At 40.2% G+C, this 26241-nt stretch overlaps 1 protein-coding gene across 3 annotated transcripts; it reads right to left on the bottom strand.

The window, feature by feature from the left end:
• Positions 1-4637: 4637 nt before the first annotated feature.
• On the bottom strand, positions 4638-26241 carry osbpl5 (oxysterol binding protein-like 5). Of its 3 annotated transcripts, XM_088379734.1 has the most exons (23): positions 26027-26241; positions 18781-18842; positions 16888-17045; positions 16684-16757; positions 14993-15073; positions 14599-14700; positions 14281-14484; positions 13965-14049; positions 13538-13700; positions 11659-11875; positions 11365-11549; positions 11203-11284; positions 10674-10772; positions 10372-10468; positions 9929-10027; positions 9729-9826; positions 9567-9656; positions 9058-9194; positions 8668-8847; positions 8447-8576; positions 8109-8223; positions 7077-7170; positions 4638-6648 (listed from the first exon to the last, which is right to left on the bottom strand). In XM_088379734.1, exons 3-23 carry the CDS (start codon positions 17021-17023, stop codon positions 6513-6515), a joined length of 2604 nt encoding a protein of 867 aa, XP_088235860.1. In that variant the 5' UTR covers positions 17024-17045; positions 18781-18842; positions 26027-26241; the 3' UTR covers positions 4638-6512. The 3 variants fall into 3 exon arrangements, with proteins under 3 accessions (XP_088235860.1, XP_088235862.1, XP_088235861.1); XM_088379736.1 differs by lacking the exon at positions 26027-26241 and having other exon boundaries at positions 9567-9826; positions 18781-18838; XM_088379735.1 differs by lacking the exons at positions 18781-18842; positions 26027-26241 and having other exon boundaries at positions 16684-16753; positions 16888-17031.

Raw genomic sequence — 26241 nt, 5'->3', positions numbered from 1 at the left:
TATGACAGATGAGTTCATTTGAATTTTGAATGGATTTGATTTAGAATCTCTTTTCTAACAGATGTTGCAAGGCCTTGAGGAAGAAAAAGTCATAACATATTCCACAAGGCTAGTGAACATCAAAGTGTGGCATGTAAGAATCACTGAATTAAATTCCAGTACAGTACATTAGTTTATTATAGCTCAGCTTGATTGAGGTTTGATTTACAATATTGAAAAATATTGCAGATTGCATGTTTTTTTTTATATGGTATACTCAAGATGTGTTCAAATTCAAATTACAATATTTATTTACAATAATAATAAATATGCTTTTTTTCATAATGTGTTTTAATGTTGGTCATTGTAGTGGTATTGGAGAGCAAAATATTTTTAATGTGGTATTTGGTGTCAAAAAAAAAAAAAGCACCAGGCTATTCAATGAAAAACTAGGGGTTTGGGAATCCAGAAGTCAGGAAATCACAAAAATATACAGCAAAAGACTTCTAAATTAGGTCTATGATTTAATTGAATCCATTTTCTGTATAAAATCTCAAATATATCGGAAGAAGTTAGAAAATGTGCCATCTGCTGGATCAGTCATGGTACTGCTTCCCATGCAAAACCAGAGTGTCCACTGGTCAGACATCCTTTTACACAATACAACACACATGAAGACAGAGGAGCCCTTTCACAGAAATCTGAAACACAATCTGCTTTCTTCATTCAAAGACTGGCGAGTGTCTGCTATCCCGGCCCCAGGGGCAGGGGTTTTGGCCGAGGTGAGGAGAGAGATGTTTTCGAGGGGGAGGGTGGGGTCGGGTACATGGAGGGTGAGTGGATTGTTGAGTAATGAGTCACTGGAGCCTCCTTCAAAGCCTGCTGCTCAACCTCGGCAACCCTTTGCCTCTCGCACCCGCGCAGGGAGGTCCGCAGGAATCTGGGCCTAGATGGAAGAGCTGAGTGGGCAGCCTACAACGGAATGAGCCGCAAAGAGGTCAAGTTCTTGTTGTAAAGGACATCAGCGTTGTGATGAAGGCCTCTACTGTAGAAAATTTGGCGAAGACTTATAAAATGACACTTGTCTGTGCTTTGTGTGTGATGCGACTTATTATCTTTCGACATGGAGCTGGATTATGTGCTGTATGTAGCATCAAATAGAAGCAGCCTTGTGAGCTTCACAACATATAACACCCTTCAGTCATGGTACTGGAGCTCATAAAAACTCACAATGAACTAAGTTCATGTGACTACTTTTGCAGATTTATAATGTAAACTGTCACTGTAGCCACAGCTCTGCACACTAAAATGCCCTAAGGCGCTTTTTATATGCCCCGTTAACGTGAATAATACTTTCCCATGAGAAAAGGCATTATTTTCAATAAAACCAATAATTTTGAGGGGATCCCCACAGGAGTTTCAGCTTGTATGTGTTGTCATGTATAATTTTCATCATCCCATTGGTGCTAACTTAATGGCTCCGTGGGCTTGACAAATCTCCCCTACGTTTATGTCTTGTTCGACTAGACTGTTCTAGAGCACTGTGTTTTATCTGGTGGTGCATATTACCCTTTCCTGCAACAAATTAATTTGGAATTAATTCCTCTAGTGCAGAGAAGCAGCACAATTGTAACTGTTTTTAAAAAAAGACAAACAGCACTATCTTGCATTAAAAACATCCTTCTGTCTGCCCGTTTCTGTCCAACCATCTTTCATTAACAATTGGATCTTTCAATAGCAGTTTTCAATTAAAGCCCCATCTACAAACAGCTTAATGTCACATCACTGTGAGGTGATCCTGTTAGCGAGTGTAACACGTGTGCAGCAGAGACACTTTCACTCTTTACTCGACTGGCCAACCAGCAGCTGTTTGCCGCCAGTTAAGAGAGGACAAGAAGAAGGTGAACGCCATCATCGCACTCACACAACTTCACCATGCTGAGATGACGTAACAAGTCATGGCATAAACTGGAAGCGGATAACCGCGTCTAACATCCCGTAACTAAACAGGGTGAGGCAACAAGATCAAACAAGTAAGTCATGCAGATGGCTTGGCTATCTTTACTTAACATGTGACTACGCAAGACTGCAAGTTTGGATACATGCGGGACAGGTCACAGGTCACCGAGGCAACCACGCTGTCTATAAACATTTGGGAGGTGTGATTAAAAAAGGAAGAATTGCCCCTTTTCCGTGGTTAGATGTGCTTGAACAGACCTTTTTTCAACTTTGGCAGAATGGTAAATGGTGGAGGACGGTACTTTCCCACTATCCTATCAGAATTTAGCTTGCGGCAAAGCTGTGTCAAATTATTTTTTTCTTGTCAGAATTTGATCTTATCAAATTGGGTATTTCATTTTCAATATACATTTGACCGTTAAAACAAAATACGCTTGTATCCAAATACATTTCAGAGTCTATTTTGTTACCTTACATACTCTAAATAAGGAGTGTGTCTTTTTGCCACTCCTGAGAATGCCTTTCTTTTTTTATGATTAATTGGAGCTATTTATAGAGAGATTACTAAATTTGTTGGCTGTAAATCTGCCGCGGGCCAGTGTTTGGTTTTTTCTTTCTTAAAGATCTGGCACAAGACTCAACAAGTGCTCCCTCCTGTAACTCACAATACAGTATGTCGATAATGGCAGGTATGTACACATGGAGTAATAATCAGCAGTGCTAAGAGAGGATGTTGTTGTTTGCATATACCTGGCCGGATGTGATTTATCAACATTAGAGCTTTGACTGATCATTATTACATCATCTCACAGCTTTAGGCAAAGTGGATCCTCATTTTCAGTGTGCTCAGAGCCACCATCACCACCACCGCCCATCATTTTTCCTAATAACCGCACCACCAACCTCCCACAACCGCCAACAAGTGGCACCACTCTATTCCCAAACAAATCAGTGCCCATCCCTAAAGGGAAACAAGTGAATGTCAATGATTCATTTTTCCGATCAAGACAGATGAAGCTTTGGTGAGTCAGCATTGAACTTTGAAACGGAAAGGGTGGTATTTCTTTCAAGGACAAAAGGATAAAAATGAATGACTGAAAGATAATACTGATCATTCTAACTGATGTCTTTTTTTATCATAATTTAAAATTCCTATAAAATACAAATTACACAAGTGGTAAAGAGCGTGCACAGCAATAAACAGTAGTATTTGTCCTCGTTAAGGTTACTGGGGAGCTGGAGCCTACCCGAGTTGATTCATATTTTACAATACCAAATAGGGAGCTCCGATACACCCTGAACTGGCCACTCACCAGCGAAGGGCATAGACAGTGAGTGTGTGTGTGTGTGTGTGTGTGTGTGTGTGTGTGTGTGTGTGTGTATATATATATATATATATATATATATATATATATATATATAACAATCATTCATACTCACATTCACACCCTGGACTGGTTGCCAGACAATCGCAGTGCACATATAGACAAAGCACTATTCAAAAGGTGGACAGGTCAAAGGTCACTTATGTGCAATTGACAGTCCTCAATTATCTAACATGCATGTGGAAGGAAGCATGTGGGAAAACACCCAAACTCCACGCAGGAGTTTGTGAGTCAGAATACAAACCCAGGGTTCAACTGTGAAGCAAACGTTAGCAATTATTCCATAATTTCAATATTGTTTGAGTGTGTGGGGTAAGGATAAATGGAGTCCATAGAAAAGAAAAGGTGTGATTTGTCTTTTGAATGGGTCTTATGACCCATGAGTAATCATTACAGGCGATGTGTGCCGCCTTTTCAAGCTACCAGCAAAGAATCTTGCCTCTACATGTCAAACACGCTGCAGGCAAGTTGGATCAGGAGACACATTGACACACACTCAGCCAGACTCCCCCCACCACACTTTCGATCCTACAACTCCTCTTTAGTGGAAGACATGTCCCAACAAGTCCTCTGCCTTGACTCAAAACAGCAGTCTGGCTTTTTCGAGATGGGCTTGCACGAGCTGGAAATGAGCAAACAATAATCCTGACAGTCCAAAACAAATGCCGAAGTACACCTCGGTGCGGCTGGCCTCCCACTTCGATCAGGCTGAGGAGGGGGGACCTAGACAGCAGTAAAAGAAAGCAGTTTGGGGCCCAAATAAAACAGTTTTTCGTACCTTGGCACAAAGATGAACAAAATTGACATTTTTAGACAAAGCTTTTCCAGCACAGTGACTCAAAATATCCCAAGACCACTAACGAAAGTACTTAACACATTGACACATTTAGAATGGAATAGTGGTTTGACAGTGACGTGCGGTGAGGTTCATGACTGGGGAGGCACCATGTGTATGACTCTGGTATAATCATTTAGTAATCACTGCAAGGGACAGGCTCAGGAGACAACAATCACCCACGAGCGGATGCGTTCCACATGCACAACTACAGATGCAGTTAACTCACCAAATGCATGTTAAATCATTTGACCATTGTCTGTCTGCCTGTTTGTCTATTTATCCTGTCTTATAGAGGAAGAAGCCCAATAATTTGAAACTTACTCCGCTTTCTTGAATGCCCTGTGTATTTTGGTTGAATCTGATTGTTTCAACAAATGATGAGCTTTGAACTAATTACTAATAATCAGTTGCAGCTCATAAAATTTTAGAGGCACAACATTTTGACAGTCAAACATTATTAAAGAAACAAAGCAGTGTTAGGGTTAAAACTGTTTTACTGTAGTGCTACAGTGTGCAACAAGTGTGAATGAAAAAAAAATGGGCATCATTGAGTTCTTGTTCAATATAACAAAAGTAAGTGGCATATACAATCCCGGAAATTGGTGATCGAGTATAAAAACAGGAAAATAATGGAAAAAAAGTACACAAAATCATTCATTCAGAGTCGACTTTCATCGCTAAAATTTGCTCCCGTTGGGTAGATCAGTTCTGGCACTGGACTGAAATGTTACAAACTGGGCACTGAACTGAAATGTTAGAAAATGCTCAAAACAAACAAAGTCACAGACATAGCTTTGCGTTTAGCTCAATGGCTTTCTCACAAACTAAAATACATACATGAGAACAGCACGCAACTCTGGGAGCAAGATTGTCATCCCTGGTCCCGAAGATTCAAGGTTACTTTAGTTACCAAGGGGGTAAAATCACACAATAAATACATTCTGAAATTTCTTTTTATCACAGAGCACAAAAGCACTGCAGACAAATATGTACATACCTTTTAAAAGAACAAATACAACCAAATCATTAATTTTTTACATTTTCAAAGTCACTTGTTTCGGACCGAGATGAACTCCAAACGCTCATTAAACAAACTAATATCTGGGGATTGTGAGAAACATTGTTAGCCAGTTTCCACCATGGGCAACTTGACATAAAAAAAAAATTAAAGTAGATGACCATTACAGGTTATTTGAGTTGCATGCTGCTTAACCCATCTGTTGCAGACATCTAGTTAACTGGAGCAACAGATCAAATCATACAAAGGTTGGTGATAATTCTGGGTTACAAGAGTGTTAAGTGCATTTGTAGATCATCTTTACGGATGAGTGAAATGGTAACTTGGTCAGACAATTCTGATTCAAAAACCAGAATGTCAAACTGTAGACCTGTCTGGATGCTATGTAGGAGGCATACGCACAAATTATTCCATTGGCCAAAGCAATTTTGCTCTATATTAATCCTAACTCCACATGCTGCATCCAGCAGCATTAACCAAACAGTGCTACGCAATCGTTCCATCCATTGTGCCACAGCAGGCACACAAATATAAAGACACTTTGTATGGCTCTCACTCTTGACCCACATTAGCCATTCTTCCTACACATAGTATGTGTCACTAGAAACACACACAGTGCTCCCTGTAAACAATAACTCTTTGTCTTTTTCGGATTATAAATACTGTTTTGGTAAAATTATTGTCATTACAAGACGAGACAGAGCTGATGTGTGCCTACAGTAAATACAAAACACTAAATTGCACTGTTGAAAGATGTTCCTTCGTTCATTTGTACGTGTCGTGACGTGTTTTCCTTTTTTGGCATCAGCGGTTTTAAGGCCCAATTTCTGGAGTGGAAGTTGTACGAAACTTTGGCGCGGTGATATACCAGCGCGTGTAGGGCCTACGATTTATACAAACAACACACAAACACATTCACAGATAGACAGTATTGCAGGGCAAGTCGATAAAGACACTAAGGGATGGTGGTCTCTGTTGATACTCTTACAAATCTTTCTTCATTGTACAACTTCTATATTTTTTTTGTATTGAAAGACCATCTTTGATAACCCTTTCTGTCATCCCTCATCTCCTGTCCAAAGTGCGTGGGTGCCGGTGCTCTTTCAATTTGGCTACACTCAGTGGGGGGAGTCATTTCTATCTGAAGATGTCTGACAGGCATTGGCTGTGTTTATTGCTATAATGTTCATGCTAAGCCACTCCATATAAGAAAAAGAATAGGACAAGTCCCTCACCCAACTCTCGTCTGAGTTCTGGGCCCGCCCAGTTGATTAGTTTGTGCTTGTGGGAGGGATCAAATCTCAGATCAGGGCTGGACGGAGACCCGAGCTTCTCAGGCGTAGAAGTAGCGGAGAAAAACATGTGAGAGGAGCACCAAACAGACGATCACACAGTGCCGACTCATCCATGACACACTGTTGTCTGCTGCCCTCTGCTGAGCGAGCTGGCGACTCAGAGCGGCCAGGTTCCTACAAAGACGGGCAAGGTGTGCTTTTAATGAAAATAAACACAGACAGCCAAAGAAACACCAATGAAATTGCTCAGGGAACAACAAACTCTTTCCACTTGCAAATCCTTACATACGTGTGTGTGTGTGTGTGTGCATTATCAACACCTATTTTTTCCGATTCCTCGCATAAATGATTTCCATTTTATTGAGGGGAAGCATAATACATAGTAATTATTGTGACAGGCCTTGAGGATACTCAGTGAAAACCTTATGTGAGTGGTGTTAATCATGAGTACACCACAAACTATAAAAATGATTCGCACAAACATGCCATGTTTTCTTCATCGTGTGGGTTCTCGTGTTTTAAAAAACGATTAAGATGTTCAAATCAGTATGTGTACCTCTCTAGTAAAATAGCAAAAACATTGCTGTTGTGAGTTGTATCACCTCTGAATATCTTGCTGTGTCTTCTGTATGGAAGTGATGGAGGTCTGGAGGAGAGCCATGTCCTTACTGCAGCGTGCACAGTGGTTTGAGAACTCTGATGGTTTCAAATATTAAACAATAGTCAATGACAACATCTAACATACCACAAAATCTTATAAAATACTAAGCAAAAAACAAACTTAATGACTATTTACATTGCCTGACTTCAACATTACTCAACCTATCAGATTAGTTAAGAATTTTTTCATTGGTCACAATGAATTGAAGAACACGGATGAAAATTGGTCTTTGTGATAGGGAAAAAATTATATAAATGAAAATTATCAACACCAAAATCTAATTGGGACAGATTACGTTGTTCTCCTACTCACAAAAACTTCAGGATAGCAACATAAACTAAAGTTGTACTTCAAAGTTATAAGGTGCAGTTATCCATCGCTAATGCAGTCGCAGAGTAATCATCACAGTAAATGATTGCAATAACATAAAACAATAAAATGAAAAAACTGCGAGTACGTCAGTATTTGAATGTGCCTTTTTGTTTTGTGTGATGACTACTACTGCTCAAACTCGTTCAGAACCTTGAAACATCGTAGGTCGTACCATCATAAACCGAGGAATGCCTGTAATTCGAAATAAGACTAAACAGGTATATGTTCCACAAAATATTGTTCACAGTGACAATAATTAGGTTAAAAAAAATCAAAACAGCATCTTTAAAGTGCTGACTTGATATTAGACCACACGTGCACATGCACATTGTTTCTCTATTTCTCACCTAAGTGATTGTTATTGTGTGCTCTTTTTTAACTAAACAGTCTTTTCTTGACAGCCAGATTTAGAGTTTGAATTCAGATCAATTATACATTTGTTTTTTATACATACAGTAATATAAATGAATTGTGGAAGAGTGTCAAATGATCTAAGAATATTGTATCCACGTAAATATGGCAGCAAAGTCACAAGTATCAAAATTTCCGCCTTGATTGCCGGGTCATGGCCATGGCAGCCTATGGTGTGTTAGCACCTCACCTTCATTATCAGAGGACTCGTGTGTCGGTTCTGGGGTGCTGCTGCTGCTTTCAGTGTTCTGGCTGCAGCTGGATGGCTGACTGCTGGCTTTCCTGTGTGTCCCATTCACTTTAGCCTGAAAAAATAAGATTTTATAGCTCAAGTGCCATTAGCATTAGCTGGATATCGCACAGTGTACATGTAAAATTTGGCTACACAAGGTACTTAAATTGATAATGCAGCCAGTGGAGGTCACTATGACTTGTTGGTCTCTATCTTTAGGTCTCTAAAAATAATATTTACTCATTCAAAATCCTAATGAGCTTTAACAAATGTGTAAAGGTGGACGACTAAGTAACCTTGCGTTGGCTGGGCCAGCTGTCACTGTAAGAGAGTCCATTGTGCTGTCTCTGCGTTTTCTCCAACGTTTGAATGACTCCATCTCTCTCAAACTGAACCAGACAACGCTCTGGCTCCCACGGCTCGGCTCTAGAGCAAACATTACGGGACGTGTCATTCAACAGGTCACCACAGGTGTGAACCTAAAAATGAAGAGACTGAAAGGTTTCAAAGTTCTTACTCCACATGCTTGTAGGTCCACTCTGAGGTCACTGGGTCCTGATAGAAAAGTCGTGGGGTCCAGGGTTTGTCTCCCCGCTCCCTGGACTCTTTGCGCTGAGCTTCTTCAAGCACAAACTTTTCCTGTGTGGCTTGAACCTGGTCACGCTCTGTAATTGCTCGAGTCACGTGCTGCCACAGCCTGTAAGTGAGGGAAACACAACTGAAAAACACATACTGAAGGACAATTCCAGACATGGATATAAATGTAACCTAACTGATGACCATAGATGAGGTAAAATAATAACTAATATTAAGCCATTTAAACTAGATTGCCAAGATCTACATCGATAAAATTGTGAGGAAAAAGCAATTTTATCATTTTATTCTTCTACTGAAAGAGCTGATTTACCTTTCAGACTCAAACTCTCCCTGCTGGTCAAAGAGGACAACACGTCTCTTGAGACGACTGCTGCGGACTTCTGGGCTTGGGTTCCACAAGGTTGCCTGCTGTCCGGAGCGCTTCTCATGAATAAAAACCTCACCGTCCTAATTACAAAATGTCAAACCAATTGTCACGAAAGGCAGGAAATCAATAAATGATAAATAAGTAAAGAAACAAGAACACATTTTAAATTTATATTAATACTTATAATTTAGTTTGTTAGGACACTGAACAACAATGCTTTAATAATCATCATAGCCGCAATTTAATTTCACTGCTGAGCTCCTTTTAGAACAGGCCCTCGGACGTCATGAGATTCTTGGGAGCAACTTGGTTGTACCATATGTAGGTGATCCCTGGTGCTATGTACATTTTTGAAATAATAAATGATATTTTAAAATCTACAAATCAATGAATCATTGTCATACCCACGGGTTTGAAAAACATGTTTAAAAAAAATAGAAAGGTTTTTATACCCAATGTCCATCTACAGTGGCAGCGAGCTCATCCCCCACAAGGATCTTGCCACTGATCTGATTCACGGAAGAGGCGCCTCCCAGGAACGGCTGCATGGAGTAAGCAAAATAACTGATGCAGACCATGAAGCTCGAATGAAACAGTGGATGTTGCCAATGTACCTTTAACTTGAACTCCAGCTCAGTGAAACACTTGTTTTTCTCACACTCAATGGTAACCTTTCCACCCAGCTCTAGTGTCATCGTCCCATACAGGATACCTTTCGCGGACAGACATCCAGTGCATGTTAGAACTTCATCTCACAATGGGCAAGCTGAAAACCTACTTTTTTACAGGCAGTGTCATATGGACAGTTAGTTACCTTTGCAATGAGCGTAGGGCATTGTGATGACATACTCCTCCTCCCTGCTCAGAAAGAGCAGTCTCGCTTTGCCATCCAGGATAGCAGACAGAGAGTTACCTACACAACAGAGCAGACGAGTACAAGTTAGTTAATGTTAACATTTGCGCCTAACCTTGTTTTGAAGCAAAAATTCAGTCACTACAACGTGTAAAAGAGGTTCAAATGTTGCTGATTAAATGGAAAATAAATGAGATGAAATATAAATAAAATGACAATGTACTAAAATAAATGCAGTATCACAAGGAAAACAAATCATGTACTCAGACTATGTTTAATTTTGAACAACTGCTAATTGCTATCAAAATGCATGAGGGAATGGTGTAAGAGAAAGTTGGTATTCTGCTTATGTTGGTCATGCGTGATTATCAAGCATTGAAAAGAACACTGTGTATACTAAATACCATAGAATTTGGACTTTGCCAAGATGCTTCCACTGATGGAAAACCCATCTTTCCTATTGCAGACATAAAAGGCAGAAATGGGCGGATGGTGAGAAACCTGGAAAAAGAAACAAATTTGTGACACTGGCATTGTGAGCTGCAGAGTAAAAACGCGGCTGTTCAGACTCCAGTTTCAAACTTGTTACATTTGCGAAAGCGCATGCACGTGAATGTTGTTTGAATTTCAAGTGGTTTTGCAGAATTTCGCAATCTATTTGACTTCCTGTTTCCAGATTCAAGTGTACAAGTTTTGAGGTTTTCACCTGTTCAGCTATGTAGAAAGTGCAGCCTTCACTTTGGGGATGAGGCCAACAGCAGCGAAACGTTTCCCCCAATATTGGATTGTAAGGCTTCTTCAGACCCTAGAGAAGAAGCAATCAGGAAGGAATATTTCCATGAATTGACCAACACATCTGTAACTTATTTTACAACTGTGTTCTGAGGCAATTATACATTTAACTTAGGAACATAAATATTATCATTAACTCTATTGGAATGTATGCGGCCACAATCGCAAACGATTTCCAAAAAATCAACAGGAGCAATAGGTTGTAGGTCATAATATATTCCACAGACTGGTGTTATTCATAATAGTGTTATTAGATTAAAGTGAATGAAAATGCAAACTTTGTTTGAATTTCAAATATTAGTCGGTTTACTTTTAAACTTTCATGTAAACAAATATTAGACCATCTTGTCATTTACAGTTTCTTGTCCCAGATGCTGTAACTTAGGCCTGTCTTCTACTTAAGCCAAGAAGATGAAAAGAATTTAACCTGAAACATGTCTTACCTTAGGCTTCTTGTAAAAACCAGACAAGTACCATCTGACTACTTGCTTCATTCGGCCATATGCACTGTCCTCCTGTGCCGCTCTAAGGGAGTTAGTAATCATTAAATAGTGCGACAAGAGAGTATATCAGAAATGATGTTACAGGTATACGGCAATACTGACTGTGAGAGCAGGTCAGCGTGATAGTAGTAGTCTGATAGCTTGTCCAGGAAGGAGCGAGGCTCCAAGATGAATGTAGGCAGGACCACCTTTGAGAGGTCCATGCCCGGTCGCAGCTGCTTCAAAATACCCCAGATCATACCCTTGTTTTCCTCTGAAACAGTTTCAACTTGGGATGATTCCCCAGCCTGAGAAACAAAAAAAAAAAACACGTAAGTTCCTCAATCATAGCTGCAAGTTTGTGAACAAAATTGTAATGCAGACAAGAAGGGACACCTTGTGTACATGAACTCTCACCTCAGCCATCTCTTCTGTGCCCTGCTCGACATAAATTGTACCCTGCGGCACGGGAGAAATTGGTTCATCTGATTGGTCCATGTCACTCTCCTCTGTCAACCTTCCTCCATTATCAATTGCAGAGGCGTCCCAGTCATCGTGACCATCACGCTCTGACTTATCAGAAAATCCGTCATGGTCCATGTGGTGATTGCCCAGCAGCACAGACTCATTCAACCTTTTAGGAACAGAGATATAGTAACATCAAGATCAGTCACACTTTAACGACTCCTTAAACATTTTTGCAGGCTACTTTTGGCCGCTTCACACACGGACAGCTGTAAACAGCCCTGACAAAGACCATTTTGAAAGCATAGCTCTGGTCTGCTTTTCCACACTAAGGACAAATAATGCTGCTCCATTTGAATCTGAGATTCCAAGTAGCCAGGGAGGCTAAGCAGTGTGATCCACCTGTATTTGGAACACACTCATTCTGGACCCTTATTGAAATTCTTCTTAAATAAAAATGAATCATTAAAAACTACGTTTTCCACAACACGGTGTATTTAAGTGTGTTTGGATTTTGTATTCCTTTACTATATTGGACTCATAGAGCCGCTAGATGTCACTGTTGGACATTTTTACACATGTATAGTATTCAAAAAAATTTAAATTTTATTGATTTAAAAGACACCGATTAGTGTTACAACATAAATAGTAATAGGTACTTGGAATATAACAATTATAGTCAAATCTTTGTAAGTGTCCAAAAAAGTAGGAGCAAATCCAAATGAAAAGCCAATTTACGGACTGTCATTGGAGGTCCGTGCATCCGCTGCGCGCCAGCCTTTTCACAAACTATGACCCCTTTCAAGACAAGAAGACAAATACACATACTCAAATGAAATAAGTCGACTTGCACTCTAGTCCAAGATTTAACAACAAAGAACGGAATTTATCACAAAAAGCAAGAAAACCATAATTGAGAAAACCAAACGACCAAGTTGACAGACCAGAAAAATCGCATTCCAGAACAAAGTAAAATCTCGAACTCACCAACACTAAAATGTTCTGCACCAGAGGCATCAAAGTGTTCCTTAAATCTAAAACACTCATCGGCACAATCACAATCAGTTAGTTATTCTCAAGTGGTTACCAGTAAATCCAGACGTAGTATATTCGAGCAGTTGCCGTTGTAATTAGTGTACAATTGTCTTCGATTGTAAAAAAGCTTTTTTAAGTGCTACATACCTACAGTATGCGTTTGTTAATGTGTGCTGGATTATAATGTTTCTGAAAGGTACACAGCTCACATATTTCATGACTTTCCTGCTTTTCAGTCATGTGACTCATTTGGCTTTTGTCATTGGCTGGAGGATGCTTGATGACTGTGTCATACAATGTGAAACCACAGAAAAAGGGGTGGAGAAATGGCTATCTTGAGGGATTCAAACAGATAGAGTCTAATGCAAGAAAAGCCAAAAATGCAAACCATTACAAAAAACATATTGGCATGCAAATGAACATGAAGCACAAAGCATGATGCAACTGCTGCAGAGTATAAAACCTGGGCTAACTTTCAATTGGGATGGGCTACAGAGCAGCACCTGCCAACATTTACTGAGCAAAATCACACGTACGAAAACTCTCCTGGTACAAAAGAAATCTTCAAGTCATCCTGTTGCAATTTACTCCCAAATTTACTTGGTGTGCTATCTGGGCCTTGAAAGGTTTTGCAGCCATGGCAAAAGGTGGATAAATGGTGCCCCTCAAAGAGTTTTTTGTTCTTTACATTTGAACGACCAACACACACCTGATGAGCCACACCAATGTGCCACATAACCGCAGTTATGTATCACTTACGTGTAGTATGCTGTAATATGAGTGAGTCATTACTTACTGCAAAAGCTCTGTGTCTGCTAGTGTGGTAGACTGCAGAAGATGGAGGAAGTGGGAAGACTCAGAAGTTGTGCTGATATCTCCTTCTTTTCCAGACTTGGCTGTTAGCTTGTAGAGGCTGGAGCAACTCAGAGCAAGCTCCAGTGCATCCATCCAGCATCGGCCTGAAGTGGCAAATAGGTTTAAAGAAGAGATTGTTCAATACATTGAAGAAATGCTCAAATGGGGGAATTTTTATCCTAAAATTTGAGACACTTCAAGTATTTTCCCCTTTTTTTTGTCAATACACTCAAAATGAATACAAATGTGAATACAATTTACAGTGTGTGTCCCTAAAACCTTCACTCTGCTTCTAGTCTAAAAGAGATAATCTGGAGCCCTGTGAAGAAGAAAAACATTGAGCTTTCACAGTGACATCACATACTCACCATCAGACTCAGAAGATGCTCTGAAGATCAGGTAGTTGCTTGGTAAAGGCTGTGTGATGGAGCCTACATTCTCTCCTTTGGGACCCTACACATTCAGATCAAAGCGTGTGATACATCATGGACTGGAACACAGCAATTCTTCAAAAAATGTTTTAGTTTTATTCTTATAATGAACATCTAATGAAGTTTTTTTTCCACAGTGTTTTATGTAGCAGAAAGGAGGGGGTTGAACCAGCAAGGCCTATTTACAGTAACCATAGCCATCAGCAATTGGTGGCTGATCGATCGGGGCACCCAGACTACAAACATGTCTGACCTTGACAGCCCAAATGGATTTGTCCAGTGGATGGTAAAGCTTGAAGCAGAACCCATCCTTCTTTGAGGGCCTCTCGATGAGCTTGCAGGAACTCAGCAGGACAGTGCCAACCCAGTGGTCAGTTTTAGGGGTCTTATAGATCAAAAGAACACCAGGTTTCAGGGCACACCACAGCTTGGTCCAACTCTTTAAAGAGCCACGGATCTGAAAAATAACAAAGGCAACGGAGTGACATTTTAATAATCACACCTCACCCTAAAAATGGTTAACACATGACACAAGTAGAAAATAAACAGTGCATAGCTTCAGCAACCTTACCTTTAGCCAGTCTGACATAATGACAACGCTCGGGTCTTTCAGAGCACTGAACAATTCTTTGGCAGCCCGCTTCTTTTCTTGACGGTAATTCTGCTTTTGGACCTGTTGTAGAGGAAAGTGAAAGCTAAATTATCAAAGCAATGCCCTTCGTACATAAACTAAGTACAACTCTGGATGGATGCAGAATCCAATAAAACAATAGAATTTATTCAGTGATTTGAAAAAAGTTGGTAGAGTCAAATGAAGTTTTTTAGGGTGGAATTCATATTTATTATAACTAATACCTAAGAGAAATTGGCATAAGGTATTTTTGTGTGTTTTATTTTTTTTTAATTATGAATGGAATGAGATATGGAATGAGCCGATGATGATACTGAATGATGCATGTGCAAACCTTAAGAGACTCCTTCCGAGCAAGCTTTTCTGTTGGTGAGGGACAGTCCTTTTCCAGACCATTAAACATCCTAGACTCAGACTGGAGGAAAGAAGGAAGAGAAGTGGCTTTTAATGATGGTCAAGCAGCAAACAATGCAGTCATGAGACAGGGAGACGAAGGCGAGTCACTTTTCTATACTATTCACACAAATCAGTCCCTTTAACCCCTTTCATGAAACTTCTGTAATATCCTCCCCTCCCTTAAAGTTACATGTCTCACTTTTGTGGGTCACAGCACAGCCCCCCGAATTAAAGAAAGTGCATCAACAGTGTCAAGAGAAAAACAGTCAATGTGATGGAGAGTGGTTATAGCATCAGAATCAGCTGCACTTAGCAGTAGGAGGATCAGGGTTCAGGTAGGGGTCAGGAGCTGGTGCCAGCCCAAATACTGCAGAGGATGGGCACCAGCCCAAATACTGCAGAGGAAGGGCGCCTCCGACATATTCAGCAGCACCTCAATGGCCACAAAAAACAGGTGTGAGGCGGTCCACAGATACTTTTGTTTATCTCCAGTAGGGGTGCAGTGGGGTCCGATGGCTGGACGAAGCAAATATCGGAATGGGAACAAAATCACCACATCACAAAACGCAAAGAAGTGGACCAAGGGGGGATGGCATCCGGAGGGAATTCCCCTGGGACATGCAATGGCTGGTCATAAAACAACCATAAAATATACACTTTCACAGATGAGATCTGGAGGTCCTCCTTGGGGCAGAGCAGGGAACCAGCATGACCCACAGGAGACGGGTGGCCCAGTTGCTGTCCGTGAGGCTGGCCTGCAGAGCGGCTTTCATAGAATGATGAAATTATGTTTCCAGGTTGGTGGTACGCTGCAGTGAGGTAAATTTTCACCCTCAGAACCTTAGCACCTGCTGTCTTGTGCTCTGAATAGAACTGTGGGCCCCTGTCAGTTATAAGCTCAGCTGCTGTGCCAAAGGGGCAACCCAGGATGCAATTTTTAATGTCCAGGCCACCTCCGCTTTTAGGTCGTAGATGAGAGGGCAAAAACCTCTAGCCACCTGTCCAGTCTTGGTTCTGTCCAATGTCTACCATGGTGACGTGATAAGTAAACAGTGCACCTTCACACAGTCCAAATGTTTCTCTGGGCAATAGAAACGAAAACAACGGGGCTCTCTTTTTACATCACAGTATATTTAAGAGTCTTGACAAGGGAACGGCGAATATGAGTTTATGGTTGGTATGCAAATTGTTATAGTTGTTATTAATTGTTATGTTCAAGTGTGTCCACTGAAGTTTTTTTTTTTAGTTAACGTAAAGTTGTCATTTTGACTGTTGGGGGTTTCTGCCTGACAGCAACGATATGTATAGGACATCTATATGCCAGTCAATTATGGACTGACCAATTCTTGTTGATATTTGCAATTAAGACAAATGAGAGGGACAGGATGACTTGAAAACAAATTAAGACAGTGGAACACATCACACAGAAACACGAGGGGCAGCATGAGGTCTCAAAGGTCTAATTTGCCTGTGGTTCCCTCGAGGCCTTGACAAAAATACCCTTTTTTTTTCCAACCACAATAATGGCCTTCAAATTTACCCTAAACAATTGCTCAGGTGGTATTAAAACAAAAAAAAATTGTTTGGGAAACTCTTATGAAGTTGCCCAATCAAAATCTGTGTTCTTACCTTGCTGCCTGGTGACTGGGCAGGACTAAGTTCATTAGTCATCAGGGAGATATCGTGCCTGTCTGTCTCACTGCCTGGTGGGAATCCACAACACACAGACACATGAACTGAGGGATTCCATCATCTGACAGATTGCCAAAGCATGACCGGGCCACAAGTTTCTGATGAATAGCCGCTCAGGCCTTTTAATTGTGGCTAACTTACCTGAGCTGAGGTTGTAGAGATCGTTGTCTCCCCCATAAGAAAGGTTTCGTGTGAGGATGCGGGGGTCAATTTTGGGTGGGGAAGAGGCATTTGGAGACATCGACAACCTTCGGTGGTACAAACTCTCCTCCTTCATCCTAACAATCAGTTCACCCTGTCTGTGGAAAGGGCAAATAAAAATGACAAAGGAAAGTATAAATAGCATGTAGTTATCGCAATATTTTTTTTAAACAAGAACCAATTTTATTTGTGTCACAATGTCACACATACGGATCTATTAAAACTCCCACCCTTTGTTGTTCCAACCGAAAAAAACATTACTGCACACTAACTTGTCATTCTCACACAGACACGATTGCTAGTGACAAGCTGATCAGACTGAACATTGTCTGTGAATAAAGACAGTTTGTGTTGCACCTCTTGATCTCTTCCCGCCCATAGCAAATGCTACTTCACCAAGCTCCCAGTCAGCTGCAACAAAGCTGAGTCTCGAGACTCGCTACACATTCACAAACATAGTGGTGTGGATCTAAAAAGACAACATTGACTTGTCAGCTAAATCTTGATGGCGAAAGGTGCTGTCAACTGGGAGATTCAAAACAAACAATGTAGGCCACTCTAGCTTTTTAATCTATCATCTTCAGATTTTTCTGCAAGAATACTGACAAACTACTCAATATTCAAATAGGTTCAATTGTGAATTATGAACTTATATGTACCTATAGGTACTTTGTACTAAATCACAAAAATCCTGCTTTTTTCGTGGGCTTTTCCCTACGACAAAATGATAGTTACACATATACAGCCTACACCATGACAGAAATTCCTTTTTTGCTCTGTGGGAGGATATGTGGTCATGTTCTATTCTGGGTCTTGCCAATAGTGAAGGTACATTTAAGGGATTTGAATGAAGAGAATGCCTTCCAGCCAAAAGTGAACTGAAAATGGGCCGCCATTGTTCTGTAGGACTGTGGCGACTCAAAACCATGCTGAATCTTTGCCATCTTTACCCTACTCTATTGGTATACCCTCTCCCCGAGGGTAAATGTGCTATGGTTCAGAAGGTTAGTGTCAGTATGGTCGACAATGACCCAGTTTAGAATGGAAGGCTACAGAGTATGAGAACATAATCTTGTGTCAGGGGTAAACACGGAACTGTTTGTTTGGTATTTTTTTAAGAAACTGTTTGTCCATTGTTGTGATGAAAATGTTGGTCAGATTGCATTATTCACACACCAACAGTTATCCTAAATCAATTTGGATCCAGTCTTAAGGATTGGCTGCCCCCAAGAAATAATTAAAAAATGCCATATTCTTCATATAACAGTCAGACAACACTCAGCTGACTCCTGTACACTTGATACTAGCGACATAAATATAGACGGGGAACGGTGCAATTATCTTTTCAGAAGTCACTAAAATATACTCTTCTAAAGATAGATGGCTGAAAAAGAAGCCGCACATAGTCATTACGCTTTCCAACCATATTCAAGATGAATAAGTACTCTCCATCCAAGATGTCCTTGTACAAAATCAAACATTTCTTGTCTTCTCATTCAAAATAAAGAACACGTAAGTTCTTCTTAGTTCTGTGAAATTGATATTCTTGAAGTCTGCTTCATCACAAATATTACTGCTGGCATCAACATTTATACAAAATGACAAACTTTTAAATGCAAAAATCATAGAAATGTCCTTTGAGTAAAACATAAACACACTAATGAATGAGCATCCATTTAGAAATGCCAAAGTTACCAGGCAAATAAGCAAGTCTAACATGAACAGAAAATAATAGTAATTTCAATGGAGGATAAATCATAATACTGCTAATTGATCTGATCTTAATTATTAAGGTGTGAAAGTGGTGGCCAAGTCAGGGAGAGCTCAGCTTACCTTTCACCTGAGTTGCAGCACACACCACATCCAGAGGCCTTTGTCAAAGCCACCTGTCTCACCTGTAGGGATGCACAAACACAAAACAAGCCGTCACTTAGAAACACAAAGTCCTGAGAGCATTACATCCTCAATTCCTCTTTCCAATGCTCCTCACTAAGAAGGGTGGAGAGGAGACTCAGCTCTTCCTGCACCAGGCCCAGTCCTAAGGGAGGTGCCTTTGTGAGACTATTTGCCAACTGTACACACACCGCTAGTAGCCTACTACTAACTCTGTAAAGCTGCAAATAAAGACATACCATATTTGAACGTTGACTCGCCCCATGATGGTCAGGATATTGCGGCTGAAATTTCAACTGACACCAACACTCTTCAAAGTGTGTTACTTCCTTACAATGAACAGAATACAAATATGTACTTATCGCATTTAAAGTTTTACTAAACACACAGCTGGGTGCAGGTCGAGTGAGTTTGAACTAAACAAATCAGGAGCATAATACTGGTAGTTTGCAAGCATATTCCAAAGCTGCTGATGTGTTGCTCTTATGAAATATGTTGTCTTCTGAGTTCTAAGTAGCAGAACCTTCTGTGCAAGCCATAGGAAAAAAATAAAAGTCCATCTTTGTATGGCCTGTAAATGGGGCTTGAAACAATATTTTTTTAAAATGTTTGAAATGCAAATTGTAAGCAGAATTGCAAATAGAGGATGCTGGTGCACAAGTAATACCTATGCAACAAGAATCCTGTTTGTACTCCTGAATGTGGAGAAATGTATTTTAATTTAACTGAAAGAGTTGGTTTAAAATTCAAGTCAAATTATGAAGATGCAATTTCGTCATACATATTTTTAAGAGTCTCTGTTTCATCTCGAAATCGAAGGCATTTTGACTCAGTCTGTCTTGAACAGGGCGGACACAGGATTTCTTTTTTATCATGGCCGGTCGAGAAAAGACAGTACAACTATGATCAGTGAGAACCTTGAAAGGTGAGAATTACAGAAAGCGGGTGCTGTGCTTCCTTCCCGGTGTCGCCTGGAGTGCCACGCTTCCTCTACACAGAGAGAAGACTACTACTTTAGACAGAGCAAAAGTAAAATCATTTGATTTGCCAAGAGCAATGCAAGTGTAAATACTGCAATATGCAATTTCTGTGGTCCATTGCTTCCTGAAGCCGCTGACACAACGTCCAACTTTTGTTAGCTTTGAAAGGAAGCAAAACAAAGACAGGTACCACACTGGCAAAGTTCAAATTAAAACACCCCATTTTAGGAGCAAAAATAAGTTATTTTCTACCCGCAAAGTTTTTTTTTGATGACAGTGACTTATAACATCTAATCTAATTCCCGCAGCATTCTCAAAAGCAAGCTAACACAAAAACAAACAACGACCATGCCAGGTAGCCCTGAAGCGTTGCTTGGGCGCTTCGCATGCAATGGAAATATTATTCATTACACCAGAAAATGGGACATGACCAACAGAAGTACATATTTCTAGTCTACAACGTCCTCTATGTTGGTGCTTCAACTGCTGAAAGGCAACACTGCGCTAGCTAGTACAAAGTCACTGAATGAATATGGTTCATCAAATTTGTTTGATAACAACGACAATGACGAACAATGACTAATTTAATAAGAATGGCACGTTTCACTCTGCTAAACATAAAGCATTGTTATCTGTAAGCTGTCTAGTAGTAGCAGACTGATAATCAAGTGACGTCAATAGCAAGATAGATCGCAGGCCAGAGGACATATGCTTGCCAGCATTCTTTTGTTATTAGTGATTTGATTAATCGTGCATTAGGCTTATTGGGTGTGGCCCAATTCATAGCTACATTGAAATAACAAACAGGTTGTTGGCTTTTAGTATTATTCATAATTAATACTCAACAAATATTGCCTACTTATATCTGTGATGACAAACAATGGCAGGCGGGAACCAGTTCCTGAATAAAGGTTGGTTTCACCACTGAGCTTTTCCAGATCTGATCAATACGTCTCAAAGCCGCATTTGCCATTATTGATCAAGATGACTTGTCACATACACAGAGAAAAAAATAAAATGAAACAAAAAAATACCAGAGTCGCTTGTGGAATATGAAATATAAATGAGCCCAAGTAGAAGTGACTCATCATGACGGACAACACTTGCTGCCTGAACATATATAAGGGCAGTGCTAAATTATGTAACATGGTCACTGTTTTCCATGCACAGGATGTAGAAAAATAACTCAACTGAATTGATTCTTCACTATCATGGAAACAATTCCTGTTGCGAAACTTGAGGACTCACCTGCATGCTTACTTGCAACAACAAGGAATCCTGAATGTCACATTTCTTGCTTACCCACTACTGACATTAAATTAAAAAAAATGTTTTTACAGACAGACACTTTTTTAGGGATGAGGGTGAAAATTAATGATTGGTTAATTGTTAACAAATTTATAGTAAATCCAACTAATGTATGGTCAATGTAGGTTGGATCAGTTATCATCCATACTACTTTATTCATTCATTCATTCATTCATTCATTCATTCATTCATTCATTCATTCATTCATTCATTCATTCATTCGTTCATTCATTTTCTGAACCGCTCATAGATGAACAACCATCCTTTGTTAGAAACAAAAAAATACTGGTTCTACCTGTCTCTACATGATGACCTGTAAAGTATTTTTGCATGATTGTATTGAACTTGTTGAATTTGCTGCGGCTGGCTTGACTGATTTCCTGAAGGTCCACACCAAATAAACAGGTACACGAGGCAGACATTTTTTTTTTAATCAATGTACTAACTGAGGATTTTTTTTACTCCTAGTATAGTGTGTAGTTTACAAAACAAAGATATTGATATCAGTATATGTTTCCTCCCATCTGCGTTTCTGATTGTTTCCCAGTAGGGATGTTGTGAGTTTTTCCTTTTCCTCCTGGTGGTTAAGCTCAGGGGATGTCAAGAATAATTGTCAAATTTAGGCATATGAAACCTTTTGAGATGTTTTTGTGATTAAGGGCTATATAAATACATTTTACTTGGCTTGACTGGAGGAACAGGAAAATATCGCTTATCAGTGTAAAAAACAAAGCCTTATTGAGAATCCCTATTTGAGACCCCTGATTTAACCATACTAAATGGGCTCCTTAAATTTGTCTCGAGATCGGTGAGAAGTGGTTATTGATTATAAGCTGCACAAATTGCTTGGCAATCTCTCAAGACATAAAAATGAAATCATATAAAATAATAATAATTGGAGGTATGACGTCAAAATTGCTCTAAAAATACACATGCCACATAACCTGCAGCCTAGGAACAAACCTCAAGGGTAATTAGGTTACTTGCTCAAGCGTGTATGTGTGTGTGTGCGTGCGTGTGTGTCCCTGTGATATCAACAATTTATTTCTTGTAATCCTTTCCACCCATTGAAAGAATAAGAAATATTAGCAATTCCTATAGTTCAACAATTGGCAAGTCTGGTCCGAGGGAGCACCACAGTTTTAAAAATTCGTAATTTTAATGATGTAATAATGTAATCTTATGTTTTCGCTAAAACATCTAATAGTTTCCGTTTTCACTACATTTTGAGATGACCCCAAAGGCTAAGGAGTAGCAGACAGATTGGCTCTAAACGATTACTCGATTATGAAGACAGTTGACAATAATTTGATTAATTTTGACACTTCTATTAATGGGTTGTTTTTATATTATTGGCTGTAAAGTAATGGGCTTCTACAACGGTGTTTACATTGTTTTAGATGTTATTTCCACTACCCAATGCATTCAAATGCATGACTTTTCTGTGGGAAAAATGTGACATTTTAAAGAGAGGGACCTTTGGGGGATGAAAAGGATAGTGTACAGCTGTACTTAACCATTTAAAAAGAGCAACAGGAATCTTGCCACAATATCAATGGCTAAATCTTTGCTCTCTGGGGGCAGTGGGACGGATCCAAAATAGAACATATCAGCGCAGATTTCTCCAATGCTCATGAAGGCGAAACAATTGTCACAGAGGAACACTGTACGGCTGAGCCGCAAACAACCCGAGCGCAACCACTGTAAAACAATAAAGAGTCAAGTAAAAGTTTTAAAAAGAGCAGAGGATTTTGTGGTGCATTTTACAGCGGAAGCACTCAGGTGCAATTAACATATTTTATAAAATGACAACTTTCATGGCAGAGCAGCCTGCCAAAGAATGCTACTTAGAGAGCTAAAATGACAATGACTTCATTTTCAAGATAGCTTTTTACCGATGACTGCAAAGAAAATTGTGACTTGCCTTCTTATGCTTGCAAAAAAGCCAATTTCACCCTTATGTTTTTGGCTTTATGGGATAGCTGGTAAAATAAGCAAATATATTTCAAGGCAAGGTGGTGACAAATACAGATAAAACGGCACAGGTATTTAAAAGGTATGGAGGAAAAAGCCGGGGGATAAGTACAGGGCACGAGCCAGTTTGACGGTTTACCACCGTGTTGTGTTTTAATATGTTTTAATAACCGATAAAACTGTCTATCATGGTAATGAGCTTTTCTTTTCTTTGTCAGACTTCTAAACAGGGCATGTCCCGCTCCAATATGATTGGCTGCTTGCAGAGATGAGACCTAAGCTGAACTGAACAGGCCGCCTCTCGCTCTTAGTGCATGACTAAATGATGATAATGATTTCCCCACCGATATCGATAAACGTTAACTTCCTACCCCTTCAAACTGATCACCAATAACAAAATTGCAGAATAAATTTAAAATCAATTACTCTCACTTTACAGAGACTTTTAGGTTGCACTGTATGTCTAAAGTATATATATTGAAATTGTAATGTGAAGGGTGACAGAGGGCAAGCAACACAAGCCGCAGCTGGTTTCAGAGCAGGGACATGGGTGTAGAGGTCAGCTCCGAAGTGTCTGCTTGAATATGGCGTCTTTTAAGTATTTACCACTGCGCAGCGTGGTGGCTGGGACATCTGTTGTGCCTTGCTGCTTGCTCCACCAAGCAGTGATTAAAACACAGCAGATATCACCCACAAAACAGGACTCAAAGAGCTCTTCAAATTCTCACTAAGCATCAATCTGCTCCACCACTCTCTCATCATTTATCATCCAACAGCCAAGCAAAGCCGGAGTTCTAGTTGATAGGCTTATGGAGCAACACCATTAAAAGTCCCCGCCTGAGCAAGGTAAAACGTCGCACATCAAGAGCAGACGTTAGCGTTAACTGATCAACGCCAGGAGATGTCAATCATTATTAAAGCTATAAATATACACACACATACATATCTATATATATTTGTGTGTGTGTTGTTAATGGAGGGTTAGCTTTCATTAAAAGGACATTAGATGTTAAGTATATAAAGTAACACAGACCAGCAGGGTGGATTTTTATTGATCGTTTGACCTACTTCCTTTGGCCTGCCAGTACTACTCATCAGAATAACATTCTACTTGTGTAGAGTGTCATTCACCAGTAGATTATTACACATCACAACCAGTCTTTAAGACTTTATTGCTCTTGGATTACAAACAGTTGGAGGGTGAAATTGCAGATGTCATCAATGGGCCTATGTCATGGATGCCCAATTCCGGTCCTTGAGAGCCACTTAGCCTATCAGCATGCTCTGGGAAGACTGAAACCTGTAGAAGCCAGTCCTCAACTTTATTGGTCTTTATGGCCACCTGTTCCAGCTTTTTTTTTAAACATGTTGCAGCCATAAAATTCAAAGTTAATGATTATTTGCTAAACACAATAAAGTTCAGTTTGAACATTAACTACCTTGTCTTGGAGCGTGTTCAATTAAATATAGGTTGCACATGATTTGTAAATCATTGTATTCTGTTTTTATTTATTCTGTTTTATATATATATATATATATTATTACGCTGTCGTTGATAAAAATGGTACGATCTGTGCCAAGCAAGCTGAAATATATAGCGCCAGATTTTCTCAACCAATTGAAACTGAATTTATAACCTGGTTTCAACTGAATTTTTTGTGCTAATCCTTCAGTTACTGTTCCGAACCCTTATTTCAATTCAAGCAGAACAATGCTGGCTGGAGGACATTAATAGTGGAGGGCACCATGGAGGCAGCTCAGCATCTAACAGTTGATGTCCCCTTGTCCCCCTTCAGCCAACAAACTAGTACATACAGACTAAATCAACAGCAGTAGAGACAGGCAAATAGTGCACTACACTCCTCAATTGCTTTAAGACACAACCAACCCAATGCTTAATGAGCAATCCATTAGTAAAATGTTATTTTCTTCTCACATAAGAGCCATATTTCTGTATGATCTTTTTATCTATGTCAACACTAATGGGAGAGGCTGAGTGGAGCTGGATGACACAGTTAGTACAGCATGTTTCTTTTTATCAACACATCAAAGATCGCACCGGGTGTCAAAATAATCCGATGATAGTGTAAACATAGGGTATATCCACTCACTGTCGTAAAGAAAGTCGAGATTGTTCCACAAAGATCCAAACACTGCCCTTGATGAAAACAGGGGGGAGGGTCAAGATTTGCCACTTCGAATCTGCTTGTATTCTGTTCACACCCCCAAATCAGAAAATGACAACGCCTCCACATTACACAATTTGAACGTCTCCCAGCCAGTCAATGTGATCTTTGAATCCCTCGCCATGGCAAACCACTTGGTTTCACACGTTGCATTGGCGCATCGTGAGCTCGAGTCGTGCATCATCTTGAACGAGGACTATCCTACTCACATTCATCCTTCATGTTGGGGGACTTCTTTCCGTCACATGTGCCTTTTAGGGCTTCATATGACCATTTGACGTTGATAAGCCCACACACAGACGCCATCAATGGGACTTGAGACGCGCATTGCTTTCCAGGGTCGAGTACAGTGTTTATGGCTGCCATTCTGTCAAGTGGCAGTGTAGCAAGAAAAAACCTGGGCACGAGGCTCGGCTAGCTCGCTAACGTGGCGAAGCCCGACTTGGAGTCGCAAACGCTAAGCTAGACACGTTAGCCTGCGCCCTACCCCGCAACACACAAAAGTGGGCGAATTCCTCCTAACGGCAACGGCGAACCGTTAAGTACTAGCAAAAATAATCGTTGCTTCAAAGCACAAAATGTCCGAATACTTGCCGTTTAATGTACTCTTTACTTTGCAGACAATAACACGACCAATCGCACGTTATTCCGACAAATACAAGTAACGTTAGCTAAAAATAGCAAGTTATCTCAACCGACGTGATGCGGCAAGGAAGCCCTCAAAAAACGCAAACTTACTGTGTCTCAGGATTTATGCAGTTGTCTCCGAGCTCCCGTCCCAGTTCGGCGTCATATCGACAAGGATGGAGGCGGGAACCACCTCGAGATCAGTGGAGCGTTGTGGTGTGAAGAAGTTGCTCGGTCTGAACACGGAGAGCGTGGAGGGGGACTCCAGAGCTGGAGGCGACTCACTGCCAAGCCCGCTTGGACCGCCGTGTCATTACGACTGCACT

Source organism: Syngnathus floridae, chromosome 6 (genome assembly GCF_059516105.1).
Source record: "Syngnathus floridae isolate MCC-2025c chromosome 6, RoL_Sflo_1.0, whole genome shotgun sequence".
Classification (NCBI taxonomy): Eukaryota; Metazoa; Chordata; class Actinopteri; order Syngnathiformes; family Syngnathidae; genus Syngnathus; species Syngnathus floridae.
This window is presented reverse-complemented; position numbering and strand designations above follow the sequence as displayed.